This window comes from Eptatretus burgeri, chromosome 15 (genome assembly GCF_056783735.1).
Source record: "Eptatretus burgeri isolate ZD-2024b chromosome 15, Ebu_testis_v1, whole genome shotgun sequence".
Taxonomy (NCBI): Eukaryota; Metazoa; Chordata; class Myxini; order Myxiniformes; family Myxinidae; genus Eptatretus; species Eptatretus burgeri.
The window spans coordinates 45965557-45986009 of NC_140975.1; the positions used below are offsets into that span (position 1 = coordinate 45965557).

Below are 20453 nucleotides of genomic sequence, written 5' to 3' on the forward strand. Positions count from 1 at the left end.
TAAAAAGGATTCAAATATTTCGGAAGCTACTCCTGAAAACCAATAACAGCCTCATATTTGTACACAGAGGGCTTTCATTAACAGTCTCAGAGGAGGAGGGGAGGGGGGGATAAAAATAAATAAAAACTTTCCCCATTTCCTCACTAAAAATGATGATGCTCCTAATTCCCCAAACCATAACCTGAAGAAATTGACCAATAACCAAATTAAAACCGCCATACTTCATTTTGCATCTCTCATTGATTATGACACCAGGCTGACTGCCCTGAGTGAATGAGCTGAATACTTTCCTCCAATGAAGTGGCAACAAAGCCACAGATAATCACTGTTGATTGGAGGAAAATTCTCCATGAAAGCTCCGCCCAGTCAGTCCAATCAGCCGGGGGGGGGGGAACTGAATAAGGCCACCCTACTATTAATTTGTGATTGGTCACTGGCTTTGACACCAACACCAATTTTTTTATTACGGACGCTAGGCATTAAAAAGCTATATACAGTAAGTATATCGATGGAGCGCCTCGTCGCCATTAGAGCATTTAAATTGTATCAGATGTGGCAATTAATGGGAATTGTTGCTCCCAGCTTGCCGGCTGGATGACAGAAGATGCCATTTGAATTTTTGCCGCCCCCATCCCTACCCAGTTTAGAATCACGTGTGAGCACGGGCAACTTGCTAGTATAATTCAAATATCAGTTTGAAAATACAGTACTTTGAAATTTAATAATGAGTGTGTGTAATATATTCTTGTTAAGAAGAACATTTATATGACCAAAAGGCATGCTGGGTATCGTGACAAGTGAGAGCGATACGTGTTAACGAGTGTTGTATGATTTGTTGATGTTACGTGTCGAGGTATATAGAATTTAGTCTTTCAAATTTGCTTTCTACCTTTTTATGGATGACATCATCATATGTTTTTTTTAAAAATCATTTTAAAGATCTCATCCTTGTTTTCTATTATTCATATCTCACTGTGCATTTAAGGGAAGGAACTTGAGACTTAACCCTTGAAAATGCCTTTCATCGTTTTGAGGCAGCTGGGCAAACATTCCAGTCATCGGAACTAGTCATTTACAACTCAATGGAGGTGTGACAGTTGTGTACGGACGCTTCACCATTTCACAAAGTCTTAATGGAGGGAATGAGAAATCCACACACTAATTTTTTTTTTTTGGGGGGGGGGGGGTAAGACAATGGCCACAAGATAGGTGCAGGCAAAGAGTTGTGGAATGGTGTGGAAAATTCTGCAAACTGCTGGAGAACAAAAGAATCACACTCTTGGAGCCAGGTTGGACCTAGGATTCGCTAGCGTTGGCAGGGGTGGCCGAAGTAAGCAGAGTAGCTATTTAACCCTGTGTAGCAACACAGACAGTGGGTTGGAGTGGGTTGGGGCCAAAGCCAAAGCTGAAGCGTGTTGTAGCAGAGCTGGAACAGAGGATGAGAACATTGGTCTGGAGACAACTGCATTCAACCATTTAAAGATACAGGTGGGATGAGCAAATGTGCTAGAATGAGAGTCTGGGAAAGACTGTGTGCCATGCAGAGGTCTCTCATGTTGCAGCTTTAAAGAGTGAATCTGTTTCTGCATGCTGAAAGTGAAGTATCACAGGCAAGGAACACGATGATAAATTTCACTAGAAGAAACGAGCTGCATTTTGCTCCTCCGTGTTGTCCTCTCTGCCAGCTAAGCACTTATTCAGGGACCCACAAACTGCACATCATTAATACAGTAATGTAAACTAGAACGGCATTGAGTAGAGCACATTACTCTGCGAAGCTGAACATTTTCTGTTTTATATCCCACTGATAGGCTGAATCTGCATCCGGAGCTGAACCAAAATCTAATCGGCTTGTTCTTATCACCTACCCAACTAATCCACCAATATGTCATAATCCGTTCACAACTTTTTGAGAGATCATGCTATATTTCGTTTTTGGCCCTTTCTCTCAATGGTAAAGAATCACTTAAAAAAATTTCTCGTATCCGGATTCGGATTACCAATAACTGACTTGATATTGTTACGGTGCAACCAGAGACAACAGTTGGGATCTCCACCAAAATCAAAACAATTCTTCTTCGTCACACACCCAACCAGTCCAATCAAGCTTCATCCGAATCCGTCCACAACTTTTTGAGATATCGTGCTATATATCGTTTTTGGCCCAATCTCTCAATGGTGAAGAATCACTTTTAAAATTCCAGTATCTGGATTCGGATCTTCACCAAAATTGTGTGGTGCTGTCCGTGGCTGGTCACCTACATACACAAAAAAATTCAGAACGATTGCTTGAAAAATATGGAGAAAAAAACATGTGACAAACAGACAGACAGACAAACGCTACAGACCAACATATTGGCAAAAACCGAATGGTACTCGGTAGAGCGCATACCTCCACCAAGCTGAACCGTTTGCGTTTTGTATCCAACTGATAGGCCTGATCTGAATACGGACCTGAACCAAAATCAAAACAATTCATCCTTATCACACACCCAACCTGTCCACCAAGTTTTATTCGAATCCATGCACACCACAACTTTTTGAGACATAACTTTTTATATTGTGCTATATATTGGTTTCGCCTGATCTCTCACTGGTGAAGAATCACTTTTAAAAATTTCGGATTTGGATATGGATCTTCACCAAAATTGAAGCAATTCTCCCTTGTCACACACCCAACCTTTCCATGAAGTTTCGTCCCAATCACTCTAAAACCTTTCTTTGAAATATCGTGCTGTATATCATTTCTAGCCTTATCAATGTTGAAGAATCACTTATAAAATTAAATAATTGTTAAATAATCCCTTTATCTAGATTTGGATTTGGATCTTCACCAAAATCGAACCAATTGTTCCTTGTCACACACCCAACCAGACTACTAAGTTTCATTTGAATCCATCCATAACTTTTTGAGACATTGTGCTATATCTTGTTTTTGGCCCTATTTCTCAATGGTGAAGAATCACTTAAAAAAAATTTCAGATCCGGATCCAGATTTTTATCTTCACCAAAATTGTGCATTGCTGTCCTTGGTTGGTCAACTACTTCTTATTCTTCTTTCGGCTGCTCCCGTTAGGGGTCGCCATAGCGGATCATCCATATGCTCCGCATAGTGATTTGGCACATGTTTTACGCCGGATGCCCTTCCTGACGCAACCCTGGTCACCTCTTACGACACAGGGATACTTGGTTGGTCAACTACATCCACAAAAAATTCAGAACGATTGCTTCAAAACTGTGGACAAAAAATAACGTGTGACAAACAGACTGACACACAGACAGACAAACACTACAGACCAACATACTTGGCAAAAATTTTTTTTTGCCAAGTAACAAACAAACAGGCGACAACCAAACAGGGGTGAAAACAATCCGGAGGTGAAAACAATCGGTGGCGGAGGTAATACCCGAAAGGACTCCCAATGTTAGCCTCATGTTGTCCACCGGTCTTTTATGTGTCAATGTCCATACTTCTCTGTGCAGAGACCGAGTTTTTTTTTTTCTTTTATTACCTCCTACATTGGAGTGAAGGGCTTAAAATATATCCATACCTGTTTTACCATCCACGGCGCAAGGTTGAATTTGCGTGAAATAAATTCGTGATCACGAATGCAAGGACTCAACTTCTCGGCTCAAATTTTCAACCGAATCATAGCGAGAAGGTGCTTTAGGTTATTGGAGTAACAGTGTCTTTCTCACCGAGAAATCTGATCGGACATCTGGGATTGTGCTGAAACTCCAGCTTGTGACCGTGTTCAAAATCCATCGCATTCTTCCCTCCAGGGCTTCAAGCAGATGGTGCACCTCCACATCATGTCATTTTCCGTTGCTCCCCGTGATCTTTTTCTATACCCTCATTAACCCCATCTCACCAAGACCCTCTTACTTGCACCTTGCTGTGTTTCCTCCCTTTCTCTCCTTTTTGCTGTTTGTTCAAGCTCTCGCTTGCTGTGTCAGACTGTGGCTCCACTGTCTATTATTTGCATGTTGCCTTTCACCCTCTGTCACCTTTGCTGTTCAATTAACTTTGATCTTGTGAATAAACAAAATTAAGGTGCATGTGAAGCCAGAGGCAGTAAATCATTGTAAATGTGCTGGCAATGGCATTGAGCTAATTTGGTTCAAGTAGGCTTCAATATCTCTGCCATGTTATTTAATGTCAATATCTTTCATCAAGCTGCACGGCCAAATAAACAATTGCAAAAACCAAAAAGTTTAGCCCACTGATAATATTGTTACGAATCTGGAAACCATGCGCACTCAACATTCAGGTCCCAAAGTTAGTTATGCCGGTAAGTACGTGTGTAGTCAGGACCCCGTCCTTTTGTTTAGCGGGAGGATTAAATGTGTGCGTTGTGACGTCTTTAGTTAGGCAATTATATCCAACGAGCCATCGAATAAACCATCCAATCTGCATGATCCATCCCCCATCACGATCCACTACCCACCCGCTGTCTACAAGCACTCTGACTTGCCAGGGCAGGGTCTTGCAGCCGTTCCTTGCCGCTCCCACCGATGCTCCTACCACAAACGTTTTAACTCTTGCACTAACGCAACATGGATACTGTTACTCTTCGAGAGCGGAGCCACGTGGAGAATATGGGGTCTCCGAACAGGGGCCACGGCTCCGCCCCGCTAAGGTGCGGCCGTAGGCCAATGAGGGATGGACAGCGAGATGACTCTCGCCAAGGCCCCTCCCCATGTGGGAGGAGATATATCTCCAAGACGCTCTGTGCAAGAGGAGGTGTGTGGACGAGAGTTTGTGTGCGTTAGAAAGAATTTTGACGGTGGCTAGTCGGGTTTTGAGGCAGTTGGTTCACGGAGCCAGAGTCAGCTGCAGTTTGTTCACGGAGCCAGAGTCAGCTGCAGTTTGTTCGCGGTGGCTGTTGCGGGGAGTTCTGGCCTGTTTTGTGAACCCGACTATTCGCCACGTGGGCCGCCACGAGCCACGAGTCCCACACGTGCGGCTGGGACCTTCGACGACCCACAGGTGCCCATCCGAACTCTGACCCCCAACTCGTCTCTCTCATCGGCTGGAGGGTCCAATAGAAACTCTGGGTTTTCTTTTCATTTGTGTGTCTGCGTGTGGGCCCGTCTATAAGTAGAACTGTTTATGTCATCATTGTAAATACTGCGTTGCATATTCGCGATAAGTCTCGCCTCTTCTGTCTTATAATTTATTGTAAATAAATGATTAGAAATGTTCCCAGCTCGTTTCTGTCCCTTATTGTATTGGTCCAGCATGGTCCGGGTCTGAGTTTATATGGGGTTTCATCCCCGATAATCCGTTAATCCTCACCGGCACGGCTTTGGCAGTTTCCGCTTGGCTGCAACCGAGCCGGAGTTGGTAGTTGCTAGTTGGAACTCTACCGCAGTCGATAGAGTGACCCGGTTCGAGAAAGACGTGCCGAGGGCGTGAATCCCCGGTAGCCAAGACTGCGTGGTTATTTAGGTATATTGGGATCTAGACAATTAACCCTACGCCACGCGGTCGAGATATTGGCGTTTCACGGTCGATTAATCGACCCGCTGGCTTCGGAGTTATCCGGAGCGACGGCTTATAATTCCGGGGAGACCGGAGGGAGACGGCGTAAACTTCCTCACCTAGCGGGCATTCTCGCCACCGACCCCCGGCCCACAACAATATGTCTCCCACTTATTAGCCACCATTGGACTTAGTCTGAAACGTGGGCTTATGGATTTGGTCTCAATTCTCATGTCCGTGCGTGCATGCGTCCGCAACCATATCTCGGACAAGTATGGACCGATTATATTCGTACTTAGCACAAAGACAACACATGATGGTGTACAAACACACATCATTTTGTTTCATGATGCGACCAAAGATGTCTGACTGGCGGCCATTTTAGTTAAGAAAAACCCCGGTGTCGAACACGTCTTCAACCATTTCTCGGACATGCATTTACCGATGTTGTAATCTACAGTTTTTGCAACACTTTTGCGATCTGAAAAACTCGACCCACAACGAACTGTTTGATATGCTCTCATGATGGTGTCACTGCAACTTGGAACCGTTTGATATTGTTACACGATGTTACACGATTACAATGTGATTGTTCTATTGTCGCTTGAGAGTGTTCACACGCTAGGTCAACACTAAAAATGGGCTAAAGATTGCTCTCCAACCAAATTTCATCAAAAAAATTTCAAACAAACATTTTGAAGAAATGACCCACAAACAATGTAGAAAAGGAAGAGGAGAAAAGGAGCAAGATTAATCATGCGGAAATTATTATTTAATTACAAGGGGGGATAGTTGACCGAGTATGGAGGTATTGCATTTATAATAAATACTGAGTTTACATGGGCAACGTTTTTTTTCGTATATAAAGTCGAGGCTCATATAAGAGCTGAAGCAGAAAGAACAGCGAGAACAGTGGGAAAGCAGGGAAATACCAACAGCAGGCTCAAGGAAGAGATAATGGACGAGGGAAAGAATGAGAGCAAGGTGAGATGGAGGAGGAGACGTGGAGGTGAATTGATTAATACGTGTGCGATTTAACTGTGTGAGATCGTCATAAGTAGACACAAGTTTTTGAATGTTAATATAAAAATCTTTTTTTTTCTTTCAGACGAAAATATGTCGACCGATTGAGCCCATTATTATACAAAGACATACAAAGAACTTGGACACAGGAGGAGGTCATTTGGCCCATCATGCCTGTGCTTTCTCAACACCATATTCATTAAATCTATCAGTTTATCTACTTCATTTCATTGATGGGGAGGGAAGGGACGAAGAGTTGGATTGGAAGAGAGACAACAGTTGGGCTGGCACAGAGAGATCATCAGGGTGTTTTCATGTTATTTTTGGGTGGGGTGGATGAAGAAAACGGTTGTAGGGTGAGGAGTTAACAAACTGGTACGTACAGTGCCTTCACAAAGTATTCACACCCCTCGACTTTTGTCACATTTTGTTGTTACAGCCTGAATTTAAAAAGGATTAAATTTAATTTTTTTTGTCACCGATCGACATAGAATACGCCATAATGACAAAGTGAAAACTTGCTTTTAGAAATTTTTACAAATCGATTGAAAATGAAATACAGAAATGTCTAATTTAATAAGTATTCAACCCCCTGAGTCAATACATTGAAGAAGCAAGCACCTTTGGCAGTGATTACAGCTTCGAGTCTTATTGGGTACGTCTGTTTCAGCTTTGCACATCTGGATTTGGGGAATTTCTCCCATTCCTCCTTGCAGATTTGCTCAAGCTCTGTCAAGTTGGATGGGGAACATCAGTGAACAGCAATCTTTAAGTCTTTCCAAAGATTCTCAGTGGAATTTAAGTCTGGGCTTTGGCTGGCTCATTCAAGGACTTTCACATTCTTGTTCTGAAGCCATTCTAGTGTTGCTTTAGTTGTGTGCTTGGGGTCATTGTCCTGTTGGAACGTAAATCTTCGCCGCAGTCTCAGGTCTTTTACACTCTGAAGCAGGTTTTTGTCAAGGATTTGTTGTATTTGGCTCCATTCATTGTTCCCTCTATCCTTACAAGTCTCCCAGTCCCTGCCACTGAAAAGCATCCCCATTGCATGATGCTGTGACCACCATGCTTCACTGTAGCGATGATGTTAGATCGGTGATGAGCTGTGCTTGGTTTCTGCCAGATGCAGCGCTTTGCATTCAGGCCAAAGAGTTCAATTTTCGTCTCATCAGACCACAGAATATTTTACCTCGTGCTCTCAGAGTCTTTCACGTGCCTTTTCACAAACTCCAGGCATGTGGTCATGTACTTTTTTGTCAGAAGTGGCTTCCATTTGGCCACTCTCCCATGAAGCCTAGATTTGTGAAGTGCTGCAGAGATTGTTGTCCTTCCGATTGGTTCTCCCATCTTATCCAAGGAATTCTGTACTTCTGTCAGAGTGGTCATATGGTTCTCGGTCACCTCCCTGACCAAGGTCCTTCTTGCCCAGTTGTTCAGTTTAGTCGGACTGCCAGCTTTAGGAAAAGTCTGGGTAGTTCCATATTCTTTCCATTTCCTAATGATAGAGCTCACTGTGCTCTTGGGAACTTTCAACTCAAGAAATTGTTTTATACCACCATGTTATATTCAACTCTCCGATCTATGCCTCCTCACAATTCTATCTCGGAGTTCTACGGAGAGTTCCTTGGACTTCATGGTGGAGTTTCTACTCTGACATGCACTGTCAACTGTGGGACCTTATATAGAAAGGTGTGTTTCTTTCTATATCACGTCCCATCAATTGAGTTGGCCACAGATGGACTCCAATGAAGTTGTAGAGACATCTCAAGGATGATCAAAGGAAATTGGATGCACCTGAGCTCAATTTGGAGTGTCATAGCAGCAAAGGGGTTGAATACTTATTGACGCAAAACATTTCAGATTTTCATTTTTAATCAACTTGCAAAAAATTATAAAAACATATTTTCTTTTTGTCATTTTTGGGTATCTTGTGTAGATCAGTGACAAAATTTTTTTAATTCAATCCATTTTAAATTCAGGCTGTAACACAACAAAATGGGACAAAGTCGAGGGGTGTGAATACTTTCTGAAGGCACTGTAGCTACTCTGCATCATGACAGCACATTCTCTTCATTCCAATAGGAAACATCTTTTTGTTTTATAAAAATGATCAGTTTGTTCAAGAACTATCCATTAATCATGCAACATAAAGTTAACCTGCAGTTATCGTCCAGGAGCAAGGACTGGGTAAAAATGAGTTTGCTCAACCCAAACTACATCTCAGGTATGACCCCATAGGGTGGTAGTAGGGTCCCTCGAGAACATCAATACATGGTTAATGCGGTCTCCAATTGTAGTATCAGTTTTGCGTTAAAATGCAAAATCATATAGTATGCTATTGTTGTATAAAGTGTCATTAAAAAATTCTTAGTTATGAGACACAAAGTGATTAATTTGTCCATTTTCCATTTAACTCGACGAATTGATGGATTTTTTTTTCCTCAGAAAAGCTCATTCAATAAACCAAAGTTTTTTTTGTTTTTTTTTTACATCTATACTGACAAACCCATAGGGTGAAAAGGGGGGCGTGTCCCTCCTTTTTTGGATAAACGGCCATATACACAAAAATAATCGATTCTAATATTTGGGTCAATGTGCCACATTTATTTCATGATTTGTGCTTTCTAAATAACCCATTCAGCTGCACTACATCTGCTACTGTATGTAAATAGTCGTTACTTAGCTAGTTGAAACAAAAATCACTTTTGAAAATATAGGTGTGCAGCATACATGTGTCAATGTAAACATACTTGTAACACTTTGAAGTATTGATTAGACAAACTGACTTTCTTATGAAGCATCTTCAAAAGCTCATGTCTAGCGATCGTGTGTTTATAGCACAATGGCGGATTCAGAGGATGGCAAAGGTGCGTCACCCCCCAAAAATGTAATGTAATGTAATGTAATCATACCTGCAGGTAAACATTTAAGTGGTGATGAGGCCCTTTAATGTAAGATTAAGCCTGGTGTTAGCTTAGTGGTTAGGGTGGCTGGCTTTGAATCGTCGGGCCCTGAGTTCGAGCCTCGTTTTCTGCTGAATTTACACCAGTTGGGGTTGACTCAGCCTGTCATCCTTCTGACGTTGGTGAAATGAGTACCAGTGTACTGGTAGAGGGGTACAACATCAGTGGCACAGCTGTGCTCCAAGAAAATGAGAGCTACTTGGCAGCCCAAGCTGCCATATGATTGTTATGACTTATCTTCAGTGTGATCCTCCTCTATGTTGTCATACTCAGTTGCATGATGGACCAGGGTGTATGTGTTCATGCAGTCTGCAGAAGCCATGCAAGAGCCGGCTTCTGTACATGAAAGGTCTTTGATGCGAGCAGCTGTGGTCTGCTTGTTGACCTCGAGGTGCTGGATCTTTCATCATCATCACTGTCTGCAGGATGGGGTGCCCTTTTGCAATTCCCATCCATTTCCAGTTGATATGTCTCACTTGCTATCCAGTGCCCTTCTCCATATAGCTGACTGATAGTTCTCTCTCTTCTCGTGTTGAATGAGGTTATCTTGTGTTGCAAGGAGACTCGTTTTTCTGCCCTTTCTGACAAAAAGCCAATACCTTACATCATTAACTTTGTCACCAGATTTCTTGTTTGTTGTGTACAGACTGAACCAAAAAATCCTCACAAGCTGCCTCGGTTCTGTCACTGAACTCCCTGGCAAATCCCAGGATGGTCTTCTGATGTACATAGGTCATACACAATTAAATGATGGAAGACTTATTCCCGAAGAGAGTTGGAAACATAGATTGTGCTCGGAAACCCCAAAAACACGAGCTTAAAAGTCCCTTCCCATGTAATTTTTCTCAAGACTGCGTCCTACGAACTCTCTCGTTATTCAACAGTTTAAATACAAACGTACATAAATAATTTTTTAAACATTGCATGCACAAATTGTATTTTTCTAATTTCCCCCCCCGCTCTCCTCCCCCTCCCGCTTGCAATCAATTGTGTGTGTGTGTGTGTGTGTGTGTGTGTGTGTGTGTGTGTGTGTGTGTGTGTGTGTGTGTGTGTGTGTGCACGCGTGTGTGTCCGTGCCATAAGGTTTTTTTTACAACTTGAGCTTTCGTTTTCAACTTTTCAACAAAGCTTTATTATGAGAATATGGACAAGACAAATTAATAATTTGGTCAAAAGGTCAAATATACCGTTCAGCATAAGGAAAAAGAAGAAGTCAGAAAATAAAGCAGATGGGCTTTGCATTTTCAGATGCTTTCTCATTGTATTTTTAATTTAAATTAACGGAAAAACCCAAAGTCAAACATTTGGTGACTGAGACTGCCTGACGTATATAAACAGTATAAATTTGAGGAAATTTAGAGTTAACAAGTGGATTTTTCTCAAAACTGAAACCACAATTTGATACCACATACTACCTTGAGGTGTTCCAATAGGTGAGTTCAACCACCCTATGTACTCAAACCTGAGATGCAGTACGGGTTGAGTTTACTCCTTAACTGGAGGGCTTTCAGAACTTTGCTCCTGGATGTGAGTTCTAACACTCTATGTACTCAGACCTGAGATGTAGTACAGGTTGAGTCAACTCCTTAACGAGAGGGCTTTCCAAACTTTGCTCCTGGACTATTATGTTTATCAGGGCCCTGTGCAAGAAAAAATATTCATGGTAACTTGTACTAGCCAATGGCCTAGTTTTCAATGGTTGTTTGTATTGTTTTGGATACTTTAAAATAAGAACATTTAATTAATTGCAGAGTTATTTTGGCCTCAATCTACAAAAGGGGAAAGTAGCACATGAAACACAATATCACATTTTCAGAAAGAATGTTCATCTTGACAGAGATATAATTGTTTGTGACAAACAATGATATAATGGAAGATCCTCAGTGACTCGTGCTTCTTGAGAAATGAATTCATAGTTGAGATTGCTATATTGAGGCTACAAGCACATGTAAATGCAATTAACAATTCAACACGTGAAAGATTACAAAGCTTGAAATAATAAATCTTTTTGAGCATGTATTGTGACCTCGTTCACCACTTTACTGCTCCCCAGTCCCCACACAACCTCCAAGTAGAATGCAAGCAAGCAAAGCACTGAGCAGACCCTCAGCCAGGTGATACGGCCATGTCGGCAAGGTGTAAATTTGTAGGAGTTTTGAGCAACCCAATAACAAACCTTCATATCGTGTTTAGGGCTGCAATATAATGCGTACATATATAAAGCAGGCCAAGTGGAAATACGAATCAGTTCTTTCACATCATGGTGAACAAGATAAGAACAACATGTGTTGGAAAACTGTTACTTCGAGTGGCAAAGTACGAGTAAAGCTTTGACAGAAGGGAGGTAAAGCCAAAAACAAATTGGTCATTGTCAGACACGATGAAGAAGAAATGAAATAGGCACATGGGGTGTCCTGTCTTGGTATTCTCAGGACGAACCTGGACAGGCATGATACGATATATAATTTGATGTGTGTAATCTATATGCGCTCTGAAACTGCTGAACGGAATGAATTGAAAGTTGGTAGTTGTACTTGGGGTGTGTCCAGGAAGGTTTAGACATTTAAAAAAAAACATCATTGACGAGGGGGTGGGGGAATGACGAAGTTCTCTGTGTAAATGTGTATCGTGTAGCGCTGCCATCGGTGGGAGACTGCATTACAACTCCCTGCGGTTTACAGACACAATAGTATCTCTGTACGAAAACCTGATAGTATCGAAAACTACCCGGCCAATTTACGTACATGCCCTGCGTTGTATGCACTCCTAAACCGCTACACAGAACAAGTTTGAAAGTGTTGGTTGTATTCTGGGTGTACATAGGAATGTTCTACTAAGTTAGGATGGCCACTCTAAACTTAAAGTTGCCGTTCCCATAGTGAACGAGTGTTTCTCGTTTCTGAAATCCGGTAACAGGCAAAAGACCGACATCTCCAATGAAACTAGTTGGCAGGAAGCAGAAAAAAAAAGAGAACAACCCCAAAAACAACCACATTGAAAGGAAAGCAAAGCAAGCCACACCAACAAAAGGCTTACTTCATTAAGGAAGCGGACTAATTGATTTAGGGTTAGGTAGTCTGATGTGCCTCCGTTGCTGCAGAGAAAGAAAACAAAACACAAACATCAATATTAACTGATATGTTGTCACCTTGATCATTGCCTTACATTGCGTGATAATGGTCCAGGACAGAGACGTTTGCATTCAAAATGGATCTGAAGCATTATTTATGGACTCAGACTTTCAATAAATAATCCCCATCAACTAGTGATTGTTCAAAATGTTTTTCATTGAAGTCCACAATTGTTGGCATGAATTATATTCATGTTGGATTTTTTTTTTTCCTTCTGAAATGGAGATTTACTTTGTCAAGGCCAATCGGATCGATGAGAACCCCCAAAACTGCCAATGAAAAGCTCAAGTTCGGATTCCATCATGACAAAGTAAATTAAATCAAGGTTATAGCAGGAGAAAACCTTTCATGGCAAAAAATTCACTTTGAATTTACAAATGTTCAGAAATATGATCAAACTCTTTATGACTTCCCATTAAACACATTTTACTGACCTCCCCGTTGAGTGAATCGTTTACAGAGTCTCAAAGTGCTGCCATATAGGTGGCCCAAAGAGCATCTGTACTACTAAATAAGGCAAGATGGTGGACACTGTACTCAACCAATGCAGAAAAATTTGAATTTAGCCAGAGAACTGACCCCGAGGTCAGAGATCGGCATCACCGGGTCGTGCCCACAACCACTTGCGGAATATTATGGGACCTCCACCACAGACCCAAACACCACCTGTTTACACCTCTCGATATCTACTCTGTGTGTAGAATTTTTGTTTGGTTGAACCCATCATACGAATTACACTGAGAACAATCAAGACCTTGTGGTGAGATCAAGCGATGAGCATCTTAAAGATTACAACTTCAAAACCACCCGATGGAACCACTTTGAAGGATTTCAATTCTAAGCCCTCGTCTTGTAAGAATTACCATGTCCCTCTCCTAGTGTCAGAGAAAAGCCAGCTGGATTAATGACCTTAGGGGGCTGGGGTGCGGGGGGGGGGGGTGGCTGGGATAATCTGCCTGCCTCACTTCTTTATACCTGTCTATGAGTATATGTGATGCCAATCAACACATTTTGGTTTTTATTATTTTGGATGCAGCCTGTGGCTGTTGGTTGCATCATTTCTGGGGCCGCGGCTGTGCCGCTGATGCAGCGCCCCTGTTTCCAGTAAGCTGGTACTCATTTTGCTGACCTCGGAAGGATGACAGGCTGAATCATCCCACCTGGTATTATTTAACGGATCGACAGGGGCTGAGACTCAAAACCCTAAGATCTTAAGCCAGCCACCGTAACCGTTAATCCAACACCAACCTGACATTGTGGTTGATATTTAATGTTCTCAAGGGCCATTAAAATGGTACCTTTGAACAGGCATCACTACATAAAAATCCCCTTTACAAAAAAACAAATAAATAGTGAAGCAGACAATTGAAGGTCGGACATTATAAACTCTTTGAAATGGAATTAAAGTAAAAGTGAAGGAATAAATTGACTGGTTCGAGCAATTTGTTCTTCACAAGTTCTGTTGGTACAAAGTGTCTGTTCCAAACAACTTTCAGAGCCTTGATGAAGGAATTTCAATGCTGCGAATCAAACAAGGCCTTGGGTCACAATAAATCATACAATTACAGTCATCAATCGAGTGTCTCGTTTGTAAGTACACAAAGTTCAAGGTGGGGATGTGACTGGTGATAAACCTGTATGTGCGAGACTGAAGCTTTGGGAAAACATACAAGTCTGCAATGAATGAAAACAAGCAGTCACAATCATCCATGGTACGTTAATAATGAAAAACAGGCAGAGGGATCGTCATTCTCAACTCACTGTGAGCTAAACTCTTGAGAAGTGGGACTACTTACAGGTGGGAGAAGAGCTGGAGAATGTCGGTGCGAGGGCAAATGATCTGACAGAGTTCCCAGAATTTCTCAAAGGTGAAATCTCCTGGCTCCATTTCCTCATTCTAATGAGGGCAAAGAGTACACGGATTATTGGCCCTGTCGAGCTCACCCCCCATTCCTGCTGTCTGCTCCCATGCTAACTGTGTACTCGTGACACTTGGATGAGCACTGTGACCTTTGATGTGGGCAATTTAACACACAAGGCATACAGAGTGCTGGTGAGCAATTCACATCAGCAACATTATGGTCAATGCTATTTGAAGCTGCACCAAGATTCAACAGTCCAAAATGCCAAAATTTTTCTCACTCCTAAAGTGATGTAAGGCTCATGGGAGTAAGGCACATTTACATGAATTACACGTACATTGGGAGAAAATGAACCAATCTACACATCTTCTGGGATTTCATAGTGGCATCAAGTATAATGAGGCAAGTGCTGAGATGGGAACGCCAAAGAGGCCAACATTTTTTTTTTTTTGCATATAGTTGAGGCCCATGGGACAGCTAGTACACTGAACGGATCAGTACGTAACAGACAAAAACAAGATGCAAAACATGCACGCATAGGGAGGACAAGATGGACCCAGAAGGAAACGTCTAGGAGGGGAAATTGGAAGGAGGGTGGATTTTGGTGGAGTTAACGAGGGTAGAAAAGATCACAGTTTTGGATTTCTAAACAAAAGCTCGAAAAGCCAATCAAGAATTCCTTTAAATTGCCAAAAATGTGCCCCTTTGAGGGTATCTGTGATGATTTGTATTATTGGTTCACATGAACTCCACATGATACCTTGCCGCTTGGCAGGTTAAGGTCTTTCAAGGCTTGGAAAATCACCTTCTCCGTTTTACCCGAAGCAAACGTTCGAGTGATACTGCACACGCACACGTACACAGCACACACTCACAAAGTTTAAGTTGCTCATTTCTGCACACAAAAACACATTGGCAGGAAATACGTGTCGGAAACTTCCACCGAGCATTGCTTCAAGATCAAGTCAACCTCGACAAGCTTGTATAAATCGCACACTCCCAAGTAAACCAGAGCAGCCTCCTGGGATATTTCTCCAGCTATGAGCAAAGAAACTGTATAAGCTTGATGCCAAGGGCCTGCTTTTCGGCTGCCAATCAAAGGCACATCATGCTGGGGAAAATCCTTGAAACAAAATTCAAACGTCACTTCATCTGAGGGTGAACAATATGTGTGGTTGAATGTCTCAATGAATGAAATATGGTTGTAAATATAAATTTAATAATCTTGTGTAAATTTTGATGAACACACAAACTGTACTGTATGTTGCATTTTTGATGTTGTCCGAAAAGACATAAAAGGATATATGTATAGCAGCATGAAGAAGAAGGTCCCTTAATACCTGCGCACAGGGATCTTGCCACTGGGGTTCACCAAGAAACAGAGCTTCATCCAACTGTCGAGAGACAAGGTCAGACCCACAGGTCGTCACTCGAGGTCACTTGATAACTGATAATGCAATGGACAGTACATTCAACCTCCACAAAGAAAGTGAAAGAAAAAGCTAAAATTTGCACTAAAGTAAATGTTCCCGACAAAAAATTCAGCGATTTCACAAACGCCCCTCAAATGGTGGTTTCCATGGCAGGTGGGCTTTAATAATGCCACTCCAGTTTCCACTGCGGAATCGCTCCAATGAACTTGAACCCGAATAGTACATCACCGGCAGTCCGAAACGAGTGCTATTACTGCACATTGTTACCCCAGTGTAGGTTCACCTAACTTTCGCTGTGGGTAACATGGATGGCTAAACATTATCACAATCAGTGCCACGTGTCAATGTCCTGGGCACCGTTACCATATGTCCTACTCCACATGATTTAGATCTCCACGCAAGCCAAAGACATCTACTCAAGTGCCATATTCACAATTGCCATGCCCTCCTATTAAGTTTTTCCGTTCAGTGTAAAACAACCAAAGCGACTGTCATAAAAGAATCATCAAATATTGAAAAGTTGGAGCCGACAGGCGCCACAGGACTTGTGAAGGTGACAGTTACGTTCAGGCCTCTGGTGTCAGCCTAGAGGCCAATGCAATTGGAATTATCTGAGCTATACAATCATGATGTATATATATATATACGTGCACATATGCAGTCGGCATGTTTTTGCTTCATGTATACAAACCAGGATATTTTCTATTTTCAGGAGCAATTGAAGCAAATAAAGGGATGTGTCAGAAGAATGTGTTGTACGCTTGGAACAATACCGCCCATAGTGCAGGTACTCTGCCAGTTATATTATTAGACTGTGACTTAAGGTAATTACAACTAGCAAAGAAACCATCCTTAGGGATGGGTTTATTCCTCCAGAGTTGGTGTATTTGATTATGACTTGGTTACGCCCCTCCAACTACCTTCTGAATGGGTTAATTCCCCCACTTATTTGATGTATATAATATTATTTCTCCAATTTGATGGGGTAATGCGCTTGAATCTATTGCTTGAGGCCATGGGTCAGGCTACATATATGGCAGGAATGGAATTGTTGATGAACTTGCGATTCATATGCATTATGTAGATGTATACACAATTTGTACGTCGTCACATATGAGCACAGTTATACGGCGCTCAGGTCTCCTGTGAACGAGCGCTCTGTGGGATTTTCAGGGATTATGTACAAAACAGACAGATATGGGCATGCTGCCCGAGGATTTCAACATTGGCCTAGGTCATGTCCTTCCTCGGCTAGGTGGTCATGCCTCACTCCCACCGGGTGATCATGGTCAGACCTCACTTCCACCAGGCGGTGCAAAACAATACACATTTACACAAAGAGAACTGGCATGCTCCAATCACCCAGAACCCCCTGGGCTAAAAAAACATTTTTTTACAACCTAAAACCATCCCTTGCACGTCCCACCCCCAAAAATAGAATAATCAGTTTTCAACTCATTCCATCCAGTGGTTTAGGAGTGCACAGAAGTCAAACAAACAAATGTACAAGCAATCAATCAGACACTCCTCAAATCTCTCTATCTCACTCACACACACATACATATACACACACACACACACACACACACACACACACACACACACACACACACACACACACACACACACACACACACACACACACACACACACACCTCTCTACATATATATATATATATTATATATATATATATATATATATATATATATATATATATATATATTATAAAGCCAGTTTTAACCACTGTCTGACTGACCCACTGACTGATATTGAAGATTGGTGCCTTCCAGGTGACGTAGAAAGCTGAAATTTTGTGTGCCGATGGACATCGAAGCCAGTAAACCGAAAGAAAGAAAAAAAAATCACAGAATCATCGGAGAACATCCATAAATGAAAATATAAATTGATGAACATTTAAAGAAATGAAAAAAATGCAGGAGAGTGATCCGAGACGATGGGGAAGCACGGTAATTTTGTGTGCCGACGGAAACCGAAACACCAGGAAAAATTACAGAACTGTCATAAAGCATCCGTAAATGAAAATATAAATAAATGGGAGGGAAAAGAAATGAAAACAAGTGGTGCCAGGCACAACAAATCCCGCCCATTTAAGGCATAAAGTTATTTTGGGGATTAAATTTAAATTTGATACATCCTTTACCTGAATGTTGATTATAAGGAATAGAATAAGGAATATTTAAGTCTTAGTTTGAAGTCAATTAAACCATTTTTGACGAAGTTATGAGCGAAAAAAAGATTTTGATCTTTTCGTGACCTGACCTTGACCTTTGACCTAATTGGACCCAAAAGTTAATGGGGTCGTCCGAGGTTCATTATCCACCTGTGGATACAATTTGACAGTGGTTGAGCCAGCCGTTTTCCCGTAAAGTTGTATTTTCGTAACCATGTTTTAGTTTTAATGGAAAATTTGTAATTTTGACCGATGACCATGACCCCCAAAACTTCGGACCCTACCGATCTTCACAAATATGCATTTTTCACTATAGGAATGGGGAGGATTATAAGTGACAAATAGAATAAGGTTCACTATAAGCTTAGTTTGAAGTAAATCAGATCATTTTTGAGGAAGTTATGAGCGAAAAACGATTTTGATCTTTTCGTGACCTTGACCTTTAATCCAATTGGACCCAAAAGTTAATGGGGTCGTCCAAGGTTCATTGCCCACCTGTGGATTAAATTTGATAGTGTTTGCTAAAGCCGTTTTGCCGTAAAGTTGCTAACAGACAGACAGACAAACAAACAGACAAACAAACCGGACGATTACAATATCCCGCTCCCTCCCTCCGGGGGGCGGGATGACAAATAAATTAAAAATCAAATGCAGGTGAGCGACCCGAGACAATGGGAAACACGGTCCGTATGCTTACACAATGCGTAAGCACACCCTGAAGGATAAACAAACGGGACAAGCTCGCCTGAGCAGAAGAATGACAGACTGAGTCGGCTCGTGAGGGAAGCAACAAAACCGTGTGAGGGGAAAGAAAGGAAAGTTTCACGAGCAGTTGGTGTCGAGCTTCTGTGGAAAAAGAACACTCCTTCCACGAGCGCCATCCTGCACTCTCGATCCTGTTAGTCACGAAGGACGAGGAGAGTCAATGGTGGCACCTCATCGACGGGGACCTGAGAGGGGAGAATCTGAGGCAGAGGAGGGCGAGTCGCACATCTAGCTCGCATATCTCGGATGCCAGAGAGGACTCACCGACTGAGTCTGGGCACCTCAGGGATGTGGCTGAGTGTCTCCATCGCTTCACATCGCCACTGCCCATCTTCCCCATCTATTTTCCTCCACATTCTCCTGTATATTTGTGTGAGGTGAGGGAGAGAAGGAAAGTCTGCTTTCCTTTTCTCCATGCATTACTTGTATTTTATTTTCAAGTCCTTCTTGTTGTATTCTTTGCTCCTGAGTGAGTGATGGCCAAGTCTTTTATTTAAGTAAAATTGAAGAAGAATCCGTGTTTTGGTTAAATCTGCCCTAACGTGATTTTTTGCTTTCTTGCATATAAATACTTATTTTTAATTGATTGTTTGTGTGTTTCTAATAAATAATTGTTTGTTGCTATTTCCAATCTGTCTTGGTTGTATTTTCCTTTATTGGTCTGATGCAGTGCACAAGATCAAGTATAGACAGGACTTTCTCCCCCAATAATTCGCTTTGTCAGCCAGCGCGCACTCATTGGAACTCTCGGCAGTAATCCGAATGTGAGCTGAGGGCACTGATCCCGATTAGCTGGCCGTCCACAGGTAAGGTATCATGAGAAGTAGTGTAACCCTGCCCCGTTTGGCCGTGCCAATAGGCGTTTGTGGTTGTTTAGCAACCTGCCGGTGTGCGGAGTTATCTGTGTCTAGCGGCCTTAGGACCGGGCGTTTGGGAGGAGCCCAAGTGCTTCTCCTCGTGGCAAGCCTTAAACCCAAGATCCGTGACTATATATATATATATATATATATATATATATATATATATATATATATATATATATATATATATATATATATATATATATATATATTTGTAGTATGATGACATAAGTATACCAGAGATCTTGGATTTCAGGATCATAGTATTATGGGCCAAGTGCCAGCATAGGTGAGCAATACAGGGCAGCAGTGTTACTTCCTTTGCTTGTAGCACTCCTCCCCTCTCTTTGGTCGAACAAATTATTATACTCATGAACTCAATTACCTACCCATTAACACAAATGAATTTTTTATACTTTATCCAGACATACAGTCAGACGTGCACATGTACAATGAGTGTTCATCTGTTGAGCCGTGCCACAGAAAATGAAGACATTTTGCAAATCCTCCTTCCCTGCATGCTTGTTGTACATTCCTTATAAGCTGGCATTGTGTATTACAGTTAACAAAGCTGTTGGCTCGTTCTTTCGATGGAGGAAGTGATAACCATTCTGAACAGCTAAACATAACAAAGAACTAAATGATCACACCTATTCTGTTTTCAGAAGTCGCATCACCCTGTCACCCTTCAGACTTCGGACCCCAAATAAATTCCACAGCAGGCTAACAGCGAATCCGGGGC

At 41.9% G+C, this 20453-nt stretch overlaps 1 protein-coding gene and 1 long non-coding RNA gene across 5 annotated transcripts in view; one reads left to right on the forward strand and one right to left on the reverse strand.

Moving 5' to 3' along the window:
* Positions 1-20453, reverse strand: part of LOC147012100 (1-phosphatidylinositol 4,5-bisphosphate phosphodiesterase beta-4-like) — a 203532-nt gene that overhangs the window by 102227 nt on the left and 80852 nt on the right. For all 4 annotated transcript variants that reach the window (XM_085858348.1, XM_085858349.1, XM_085858346.1 and 1 more), the window contains exons 7-10: positions 15802-15855; positions 15222-15303; positions 14396-14496; positions 12505-12562 (exon numbers count right to left, since the gene is read on the reverse strand). In XM_085858348.1, the coding sequence (XP_085714474.1) occupies positions 12505-12562; positions 14396-14496; positions 15222-15303; positions 15802-15855 (295 nt within the window). The remainder of the gene's footprint in view (positions 1-12504; positions 12563-14395; positions 14497-15221; positions 15304-15801; positions 15856-20453) is intronic.
* On the forward strand, positions 18932-20450 carry LOC147012101 (uncharacterized). The gene is made up of 3 exons (XR_015052012.1): positions 18932-19221; positions 19522-19657; positions 20377-20450. It is a non-coding gene; the product is annotated as an uncharacterized LOC147012101 (long non-coding RNA).